Source organism: Macrobrachium nipponense, chromosome 5, assembly GCF_015104395.2.
Source record: "Macrobrachium nipponense isolate FS-2020 chromosome 5, ASM1510439v2, whole genome shotgun sequence".
In the NCBI taxonomy this organism is placed as follows: domain Eukaryota; kingdom Metazoa; phylum Arthropoda; class Malacostraca; order Decapoda; family Palaemonidae; genus Macrobrachium; species Macrobrachium nipponense.
This window is the reverse complement of record NC_061107.1, coordinates 32,707,700-32,719,169: the sequence shown is the minus strand read 5'-3', so window position 1 is coordinate 32,719,169 and position 11,470 is coordinate 32,707,700. Positions and strand designations below refer to the sequence as shown.

Sequence of the window (11,470 nt, the reverse complement as noted above, 5' to 3'; positions counted from 1 at the left end):
AGATAAATGTAGTCCATGAGGACCACATTATGTCTTTCTTCCTTCGGGTAGTTGCCAATAGGTCCTTGTCCATGGATATGACCAGCTGACTTTGGAAAGACTTGTCTGTGGATGTGCGCTGTTTATTATCTAGTTCTGACTCTGAGTCTGATCACGGGGGTCGTAGACGCTATGGAAACACTTCTAGGCCATTGAAAGGCATGTGCTTCATGTGGCTCCCAAGTCCCCAGTGCCAGTCAACCAGCATAAGGACTCCTATGACCTCGCCCTTCCTTTGTGTAGCTACGGGGTTGACCCGTCAGTGTTGGCTTCTGTACAGTTGCCGTCTCATCCGTGGGACACCTGTACTGCCGTCTCCCTAGGACTCCAAACAAAAGAAGCTCCGTGCTAGGCACTTGTCACCTGAGTGTCTGGCTAGGAGTGAAGCGCCCATTCCTGGGAGCCTAGTCTCGGGTGCGCTCGCTCCTGCTCCCGGGATGACTGCTTCCACTCCTGTGATGTCTGCGTCTACACCTGTGCGTCTTTGGATCTACAACTCACGGCCCCCTCTGCATCAGGATATGTAACCCATCGGCAACAGCAGACCTTAGTTAAGGAATCAGATTACCCCTCTCTTGCACCGCTGAAGAGCCAGCTAGCAGAGAGTCTGAGTTATGTCTGGACCTGGTATTTCATTCTAATCCTTTGGACCAGCCCTAAGAGAGTTGAAAGTCAGCTCACTGGTCTAGTTATATTTGATAATATTAATAGTAATGTAAAAGTTTCTTATCTGTTTGTCTTATTGTTTCTTTCCCTTTTCTTGAAAGTGCTTATATATTAGGGGACAGTTACCTTCACATACAGGTGTTAAATATATTTACTGAGAAGATAGACAGGCCAACTACAGTTTTATGTCCATGCAAAATATGCTTCTCCTTTGGTGATTTTAAAGAATTAGTCGCCAAATAAAGCTAAAATCAAAAGCTAGGAAGTTGGACAAAATTAGATATAGACTTGAAATTATATAGTTTATAAAGTCTTCCATAAGAAGGTAGTTTTCACAAAACATAGGGAGCTTAAATCTTCACAGTGGGGAATGCTACACACACCTCATTCAGTACTTAATAATGAAAGAGAAGCCAGGTACCTTACTATTGACTATTGAATATGCTGGTTGGGTATTACTGTCCATTACATTTTATTGCAAAATTATATCTTTAAATGTGAAAAGAATACAATTGTTTCAAAAAATAAAAGAATTTTTTATGGAACAAGGAATTATAGAAATATTTGTGTATTTTAATGTAAATAGTATACATATTTTTTCTCAGATTTTACCAAGAAATTTATTAATTGAAAGATTAATATAATCCTCTCATTTTTACACATAAGGTTTTGCTGATTACCAGATAGGTAGAAGATTAAATGATTTTACACTGTTGAAACTGGAACATTATATTTTAATAGGCATTTGTTGTATACAGTTTCAGCTTCATAAAAAAAAATTCTGTAAAGGGACATCAAATTGCTGAGTAATGTTTTGATATTTTTACTTATACGTACAGAGATGAAGAAACTTGAAGCTGTAGAAGCAGCTTTAGACTCTGGCGCTGATAATGAAGTTCATGTAGAGGTGAAGAAGAAAAAGAAAAGAAAGAAAAATAAGACAGAAAATGGAGAGCTGCCTGAACTAATCAAAAGTGATGATAGAGTGAAATCAACAAGTGCAGGGGAAAAAGGAGATGGACAAAATGAAGGAGAAGAGACTGGTTATGAAAGTGAAGAAGTAACAGCTGGTAAGGATGCAGTACAGTTATTTGATTTGCAATTTTTTATTTGAATGTAAAGTTCAGATGGCATTTTTATTGGAGACTTGGTTTGAAGATGAAAGCCCATTTTTCATAAGGTTTTAAACTATGAGAGAACTATAAATCAAGGTTGTTCTCTATTACTTTACAGTTGAATTTTAACACTTATGGACAGATACACTCATAAGAGTAGCAATAACAGGTTTTGGGTGGTGGACAGAATCACTTATGGTGAGCATCAATATTACGTGCCATCAATTTGGAGGAATCAGGCTGGAAAGAGATTCTAATACTTCTATTGCTCATATGTTCACTAAGGGCAACTTCTAGACTGGCTCAGAACAATGATTAGGCGGCTTATGAGTTGGTTGTGATCTTGACTTCAAGATGCCAAATGATGCCATTTTATAAATTTTCTCATGAATAAACCCAAAGTTGCTATTTGTTATAGTTATCTTTTATGATAATATGTCAGTTATAGTAATTGTAATTTTGCAAAGAGAAGTGCAGAGAAATATAAGAAAAGTCATGTAATCCAAAAATGTTACTGCATCTTCGATCTCAGTAAATTTATGTAAATATTTTATAACAGATACTCAGAATTTGTTACTGATTTTAGTTCTTATCTGTTTTGATATTGTGTCAGCTGTAATTACAATTTTACAAAATAAAATAGAATTATTTATTAGAAAAAACATGTATACTTGGTAAAATTTATGACTTCTTGTAAATAGTCTTTTTTCAACTTCTTGTAGAAGGTAGGGAATATTTTTTTTAAATTATTTTTTAAAACATGTTCCTCTTTCCATTGATGTTTTTTTTTCATAAATTGGCCAACCTCAAAGTTTCCCCAGCTTGTGGTGCTGCATATGCTAATAGTATACGCTGATGCATACACCCTTGACTGGGCTAAATTTACTGATGGCTATTTAAAAGAAAAACTAAAAAAAAAAAAAAACAAAAAAAAAAAAAAAAATCTTTTAAATGGAAAGAGGAAGATATGTATATTCACAATGTATAAGAAAAAAAATTATAGAAAAAATGTATGTACCTTCCACAGAAAGTTGTAAGGGATGTTTCCCATCCCTTGCGGGCCTTTTTCCCTTTGACAGTCTTAAAAAATAGGCTAGTTTTACAAAGTTATAAGCATTCTTTCTAATATTTTTTAAAATTTTATTTTGTCAAGTTCAAATTACAGCTTGAACAATATTATAAAAGATAAGAAGTAAAACCAGGAATAAATTTCTAGCATGTTTATTGTAAAATATTTACAATGCATCCTTGGAAGGGAAATTGTGATGACATTCCCACTTACTACCTCGAGCAAGACTGAGAGCTCGTCAGCTCACTCACACTCTTATAGGGTAATCTGAAGAGTTGCCAATAGTGATATATGGAACTAAGAACATTTTTCCCACAAAATTTGTTCAAACTGTATGGTGCCAAATCTAGATCGTATATCTACAATACCTGTCCACTGCCCCAAAGCTATATGTGATCATGTATATATGATACCCGAGCTGTGGGGGTTAAGGGTTAATGAGTGTTTAAACAGCAAATTTTAATACATGTATGTTACTTAACTTATTCTGAATTTTAATGTTTTCAGTAAGTGGAAACATGAATAAGTGTTTTTATACATTCAACTTACCTGTTGGATATATACTTAGCTATTTGACTCCGTCGTCCGACAGAAATTCGAATTTCGCGCACACGCTACCGGTAGGTCAGGTGATCTACTTACCTGCCGCTGGGTGGCAGGACTAGGAACCATTCCCATGTTCTATCATTTTTTTTTCTGTTGGCCGTACTGGCAACATCGTTGTGGGTATCTCCGGCTGGATTCGTATTTTGCATCGCAATTGATCTTCGTTTGGACTTCTCGGTGACGTATTTGCATTGATTGTACTGGCATACGCGATTGTGGACCGTTTATTGGATTTGATTTAGATTGTTCAACATGATGTCTGATTCTGGAAGTGTGGTGAGAATGTGTGTGAATGTGGGGTGTAAAGTTAGGATGCCGAAGGCATCGCTTGATCCTCATACTATTTGCAAGAAATGCAGGATGTATGAATGTTCTTTTGATAATACTTGTAATGAATGCAAGGATTTGAGTGCGGAAGAATGGAAATCTCTAACTTCATACTTGAAGAAGTTGGAAAGAGACAGGGTGAGGAGGTCTTCTTCCAAACCTTTGCCTAGTTCTGTATCTAGCGGGGTTATCAGTAATATTATACCCTCTTCTCCTTTTACTGCCCCATCTAATATACCTGCTCCTTTATTAGATCCCACAGATTCGGCATCTGAGATTGCGAATCTTAAAGCCGCCCTTCGGAAAATGGAAACCAAAATGGCGGCCATTGAAGGTAAGCAGTGTGATTATAGTGCTGTGGATAGTGATATAAGTGTCCCCAGTGCTGTGGAGGGGGCGTTTGATTGTCTCCACAACGCTCCCAGGCCTAGACCTCTTTCAAGCTCCCAAGCCCAGAGGAGAAGGAATGTCGAAAGCCGTAAGGAGGTGGTGGAGGATCCCCAACAGTCAGACGTCCCTTCGGCATTTTCTGTATCGCCACAGAATGCCAGAGAACGCTACAGAAAAAGCGTTCTGCCTGAGTGTTTCTCCTCCTCGGAGAATTCTTCACCTAAAAGAGGTTGGAGATCGGCGGATCTTTCTCGCCCCCTTACCTTACAGACCTTACAGACCTTACAGTTCGTTCGGGTTGCCCCAGGTCCCTCAGTGTGAGGCGCCTCTAATGTCTACCAGAGAGTTGCTAGTACATCTTCCGGTATATTTTGCATCTTCCAATCTTGGATGGTCTGGGATGCAGTTTAGATATTTGTCGAGCTTATTCTTAAACACATCTACGCTCACTCCTGATATATTCCTCAGATGAGCTGGCAACGCATTGAATAGACGCTGCATTATCGATGCTGGTGCGTAGTGGATTAATGTCCTGTGTGCTTTCCTTATTTTTCCTGGTATAGTTTTGGGCACTATTAATCTACCTCTGCTTGCTCTTTCTGATATTTTTAGTTCCATGATATTTTCTGTTATTCCTTCTATCTGTTTCCATGCCTGAATTATCATGTAGCGTTCTCTTCTCCTTTCTAGACTATATAATTTTAAGGATTGTAGTCTTTCCCAGTAGTCTAGGTCCTTAACTTCTTCTATTCTAGCTGTAAAGGACCTTTGTACACTCTCTATTTGTGCAATATCCTTTTGATAGTGTGGGTACCATATCATATTGCAATATTCAAGTGGACTACGAACATATGTTTTATAAAGCATAATCATGTGTTCAGCTTTTCTTGTTTTGAAGTGCCGTAACAACATTCCCATTTTTGCTTTACATTTTGCCAACAGAATTGCTATTTGATCATTGCATAACATGTTCCTATTCATCATCACACCAAGGTCTTTAACTGCTTCCTTATTTGTGATTGTCTCATTATTAGGTCCCCTATATGCATATAGCTTTCCTTCTCTGTCTCCATAATTTATTGATTCAAATTTATCAGAGTTAAATACCATCCTATTTACCTCTGCCCAATCATATACTTTGTTAAGGTCTCTTTGTAGAGCGTTCCTATCTTCATCACAAGTAATTTCTCTACTTATTCTTGTGTCATCAGCGAAACTACTCACTACCGAATCCTTAACATTACTGTCTATGTCTTCAATCTTCGTAGTCCTGAAAAGACGTTTGGATGAACCCAGGATTACTTCAAGTCCTGAGCGTTTTCAAGAGGAGGACCATTCAGTAATTAAACAACCTAGGGTAGACGATAATGAAGAAACTAACAGAATCCTTCGCACTATGCAGGATTCCATCACTTCTCTGGTGGGAGTTCTGTCAAGAGACCCTCCCAGAAGGAAAGACGATTTCCTGCCTATTAAGAAGTCTAGGCTGTCGAGGGTTCAGACTCGCCATCAAGATTTGTCATCCTCGGATTTGGAATCGGATTCATCAGCCTTGCATAGGCCGAGCAAGATCCGTTCTCCTGTCAAGCGCAAGGCGCCAGACTGGAAAGTATCTCCTGTTTATCTTGAAGCACCAGCCAGGCACGAGGCGCCAACGAAACGCGTAGAGCCTTCCAGGCGCGAGACGCCAGACAAGAGCGTCGAGTTTTCTAGACGCGAAGCGTCAGCCAAGCGTGAAGCGCCAGCCAGACGCGAGTCGCCAGTCAGGCGCGTCGAGCATTCCAAGCGCGAGACGTCAACCAGACGCGTGACGCCAGTTTGGATCGAAGCGCCAAGAAGATGCGAGTTTCCAGACAGGCGCGTGATGCCAGCCAGAAGCATGACGCCTCCCAGGAGCGAGGCGCCAGGCAAGCGCCAGGACGCTGCGAGGCGCGAGACGTCAACCAGAAGCGTGACGCCTCCCAGGAGAGAGGTGCCAGGCAAGCGCGAGGACGCTGCAAGGCGTGAGACGCCAGCCAGAAGCGTGACGCCTCCCAGACGCGAGGCGTCATCAAGACGCGAGGATCATGACAGGCGCGAGACGCCAACCAGACGCGTGACGCCGCCAAGGTTTAAAGCGCCAGCCAGGCGCGAGCAGCCTACCAAGCGCGAGGCGCCGACTAGGCATGAACCAGTCAGACGCGAGGCTTCTACTAGTTGTGGGGACGTTATTGTTCGTAGTCCTTCCCCTACTAGAAGCATTTCTCCTAGAGCGACTTCTCTTGATAGAGAATCAATCAGGAAAGAGCGATCTCCTTCTAACCTTGACCTTGAAGAGGTTTCTGAAGAAGAAGTTTCGACCAACGAGGGACTTTCCAATTATAAAGTTTTAGCCTCGTTACTTCTTAAGGAGTTTGGGGACTCTCTTAGTCCTGCGGCTCCTCCTTCTCCGAGATCGCTGTTTTCGAGCACAAAAACCCCGAAATCCTCGGCTTTCCTAAAGATGAAGCCTGCGATCTCAATGAGAAAAGCCCTCCAGTCTTTGGATTTTTGGCTTTTATCTAGAAGGAAACACTGAGAACTGTTTATTGCTCTCCTCCCTCCAAGCTGACAGGGAAGAGAGGCATTTGGTATAAGACGGAAGAGGCTATGGGCTTGATGCTCCCCTCGTCTGCAGATTCAGATTTCTCGAGTCTTGTAGAGTCAGTGAGAAGACAGTCTCTCAATTCAGCAAAGGCGTCCTGGAGTATGTCGGAATTAGATCAGCACCTTAAGGGAATTTTTCACGTCTTAGAGGTGTTTAACTTCTTGGATTGGTCTCTTGGGGTGCTGGCTAAGAAGATGAGTGAGCCAGATTTTCTTGATCCAGAAACTTTGCACAGTGTCCTGTCTTGCATGGATAAGGCTGTGCAAGATGGTTCTGGTGAGTTAGCGGCACTGTTTGGATCTGGAGTTTTAAAGAAAAGATCTCTTTACAGTTCCTTTCTGACGAAAGGAGTTTCTCCTTCTCAGAGGTCCGCTCTACTTTTCGCACCTCTGTCAGAACATCTGTTTCCTTCATCGTTAGTGAAGGATATTTCGAGATCCCTGTCAGAAAAGGCTACGCAGGACCTTCTAGTGCAATCTACAAAGAAGATTAGACCTGCAGTTCCGGCTCAGAAGAAGGTGGCTCGTACTCCAGTGGTGCCCTTTCGTGGAGCCCCCTCGACTCGATCAACTTCAAAGAGAAAGCCCTTCGACAAGCGAGGGAGGTCTTCCTTCCGCTCTTTTAAAAAGAGCAAGTAGCAGCCATGTCCTCCAAGCACAGGTAGGGGCCAGACTTCAAAACTTTGTGGAGGCCTGGTCCGTAAGAGAAGCAGATCCCTGGACTCTGTCTGTCCTACAGAAGGGTTACATCATTCCCTTCGTAGACAGACCTCCTTTAGCAACATCTCCGAAGGATTTGTCGACGAGTTACAAGGACCCTGGACTGAGAGAGAGACTCCTTCAGACGGTGGTGTCGATGAGGGACAAGAATGCAATAGAGCTAGTGCAGGATCCATTCTCCCCGGGGTTTTACAACCGCCTTTTCTTGGTTCCAAAGGCTTCGGGGGGATGGAGACCCGTTCTAGATGTAAGCATCCTGAACCAGTACGTGGAGAAAAAGAAGTTCTCCATGGAGACTTCAGCTTCGGTTCTGTCATCCCTACATCAGGGAGATTGGATGGTATCCCTGGACCTTCAGGATGCTTACTTTCATGTTCCGATTCACCCATCGTCAAGAAAATACCTAAGATTTGTTGTACAAGGACAAATCTTCCAGTTCAGGGCCTTGTGCTTCGGCCTACCAACCGCTCCTCAGGTATTTACGTATCTGATGAGGAACGTGGCCAAATGGCTTCATTTAGAAGGGATCAACATCTCAATGTATCTCGACGATTGGCTAATCCGGGCCAAGTCGGAGAAACTATGTTTGGAGGACCTACAGACTACTTTGAACCTAACAAGGACGTTAGGATTACTCGTGAACCTCGAGAAATCTCAGATGATCCCCAGTCAGAACTTAGTCTATTTGGGGATTCGGATGGATTCTCGGGGTTTTCGGGCTTTTCCATCCCAGGAAAGGATTGCTCGGGGATCACAGAAAATCTCGAGCTTCCTAGAGAAAGAACGGAGTTCGGTGAGGGAATGGTTAAGCCTTCTGGGAACCCTTTCCTCACTAGAACAGTTCATTTCTCTAGGAAGACTCCACCTACGCCCTCTTCAGTTCTTCCTAAGAAGAATTTGGAGTTGGAAGAACGGGCAACTTTCAGACACTTTCAGAATTCCTCTGGAAGTAAAGAATCATCTGAAGTGGTGGATTTTTCCCTTGGAAAAGAACGAGGGCTTGTCTCTAGAGGTTCGGAACCCAAACCTAATCTTGTTCTCAGACGCTTCAGAGAAGGGATGGGGAGCGACTCTAGGGACAAAAGAAGTATCAGGCCAATGGAGGAAGGATCAGCAAGACTGGCATATAAACTCCAAAGAACTTTATGCTGTTCTTCTAGCCCTAAAAGCCTTTGAGACAGAAGTTTTAGGTCAAGTGGTAAAGGTCAACTCGGATAACACCACAGCGTTGGCCTATATCAAGAAACAAGGGGGAACTCACTCTTTTTCTCTGTTCCAGATAACAAAAGAGCTGTTGTATTGGACAAAAGAAAAGAAGGTGACTCTCCTCACAAGATTCGTGAAAGGAGAGAAGAACATCAGAGCAGACAGGCTAAGCAGGTTAAACCAAGTTCTCCCCACAGAGTGGACCCTTCACATTCAGGTGTGTCAAGCTCTGTGGTCCCTGTGGGGCAGTCTGCATACAGACCTATTTGCCACCTACCTATCCAGAAGGATAGAGAACTTTTGCTCCTTAGTGGAAGACCCGAGAGCGATAGCGGTGGATGCCATGCTGCTGGACTGGTCAGGCCTAGATGCCTACGCCTTTCCCCCCTTCAAAATGTTAGGAGTGGTTTTAAGAAAATTTGCGGCGTCAAGAGGGACGAGACTAACACTCATCGTTCCCTTTTGGCCGTCTCAAGATTGGTTCACAGAGGTACAAGAATGGACGGTGGACTTCCCAAGATCTCTTCCACTCAGGAGAGATCTTCTCGAACAACCCCATTTCGAGAGGTACCATCAAAACCTCCCCGCTCTCGCTCTGACTGCCTTTCGACTATCGAAAGACTTGTCAGAGCGAGAGGCTTTTCAAGCAAAGCTTCAAAAGCAATTGCTAGGCCCGGAGATCTTCAACTATTCGGGTCTACCAATCAAAATGGGATGTTTTTAGAAGATGGTGTAAGAAGAATAAACTGTCCTCCTCCGATACCTCTGTGACCAACATTGCTGATTTCTTGATTTTCCTTAGGGAAGAATCAAAATTATCAGTTTCTACCATTAAAGGTTATCGGAGTATGCTTTCTGCTGTGTTTCGAAACAGAGGTTTGAAAATAACAGAAGATAAAGATCTCCACGACCTTATTAGATCTTTTGAAACCTCTAAAACCTTTTCTCCTCGTACTCCGAACTGGAACTTAGATGTGGTTTTGAAATTTCTATCATCAAATAGATTTGAACCTCCTCACAACGCATCGTTTAGAGATCTAACGAGAAAATGTATTTTCTTCTTATCGTTAGTGACTGCGAAGAGAATTAGTGAAATACACGCTCTAGATTCTCGAGTTGGATTTAAGAGTGATGCGGCAATTTGTTCTTTCCAGACTCTGTTTCTGGCCAAGAACGAGAACCCTTCAAAACCCTGGCCAAAGAGTTTTGAAGTTAAAGGACTTTCAAATCTAGTAGGAGAGGAATTAGAAAGATCTTTATGTCCGGTTAGAGCTCTGAAGTTCTATTTAACCCCTTCTTTACCGGGTGGGTGAGCAGAATGTAAACATTGCGTTCGCTGCCGAACTGAATCTCTCGGTAGTGACTCCAGTTTGGAGGGGTGCCGATCGTAAAAATATTTGCCAAAAATACACTAATCAAGATAGGCTAATGAAATTATCAGGTATTATTAGCACTATAATAACGCATATTCTCTGTTAGTTTTATCATCCTACAGGGAAAATAAATGATTTTATGAAAAAAAATGTGAAACTCAGTGTCCCTTGTACAAGGGACACTGGTGGTCGGTGAGAAAACTACAGTCTTGAATAGAAATTCGGTCTTACAGAATGTTGGTATATCGCACCTGGAACATGCACATAAAGTATTATCAAAATTGAACAGTAAATAAGCACGTAATAACAAAAAAGAGCAAAAACTAAAGCGAAAGCCCCCCAAATAAATATGGGTAAATCGCAGCATTTTACAGATTTTAATAGTAATTTCCAAATTTCAAAAAATGGCGATGTCATTTTTTACGTTTTCTAAGATTAGTTTCATCACAGAAAACAACTTTAGGGGTATCAGGGGTGTCTAAACTAATTTTTCAAGTTTCTTGTCCTCAGAAAAAATAGCTTTTTCGCTTTTTCTCTGGTTTGGTTTTTTATATATAAAGTTACTATAAGGCTTTATTTTTACCTTCATTTATCTGGTGTTCATATCTTTTATTTGTAAAATGTAATAAGTGAATAAATAAATAAATACAGTAAATGATGATACAACTGGTTTTATACTTGGGTAGAAGTTATTACATGTTTACGCTTGTCTGGTTTTGTGATTTTTTGTTGAGACGCAGTTCATCTGTCACCTACACACTACTATAAGCAGTAATAATATTTGTTTGGGTTCATCATACGTCTGGCATCGTGTCATACTGTTTATTTTGCTCCAAACTCTTCAAACCGAAATTACAGAATGATTGGAAGTCCCTATCTGAAAAGAGGAGTATTGGTGGTACTATGCGTACCACCTTTATGCACCCGGTGCGGTGTAGTAGACTTGAATGGTGGTACCCACCTACCTCCAAACAAACTTTCGGTAATGAAGAGGTTAAAGAAGAAGAATGAACTCAGCGGATGTAAACAAAGCCTGTGGTGCGCAGTTCGGGATCCTAGTAGACCCATGTCAAAAAATGCATTAGCATTTTTTGTTAGGAGCATTATTACGGATGCTCATAATAACTGCACTGAAGACTCTTTCAGGACTCTCCGAGTGAAGGCTCATGAGGTTAGAGCGGTGGCCACTTCATTAGCTTTTCAGAAGAACATGTCTTTAAAAGACATTGTGGTTGCGACTTACTGGAGGTGTAATTCAGTGTTCGCATCGCACTACCTTAAGGATGTTAAAGTGACATATGAAAAGTGTTTCTCTCTGGGTCCTTTTGTATCCG

General features: G+C 41.7%; 1 protein-coding gene across 1 annotated transcript in view; it reads left to right on the top strand.

Annotated features, from left to right (window-relative positions):
- The first annotated feature begins 1,522 nt into the window (after positions 1–1,522).
- The window catches only part of LOC135215281 (ATP-dependent RNA helicase DDX18-like), a 97,992-nt gene continuing 88,044 nt past the window's right edge, over positions 1,523–11,470 (top strand). Inside the window, exon 1 of the mRNA XM_064249826.1 lies at positions 1,523–1,775. Coding sequence (XP_064105896.1) covers positions 1,547–1,775 — 229 coding nt within the window. The 5' untranslated portion in view covers positions 1,523–1,546. The remainder of the gene's footprint in view (positions 1,776–11,470) is intronic.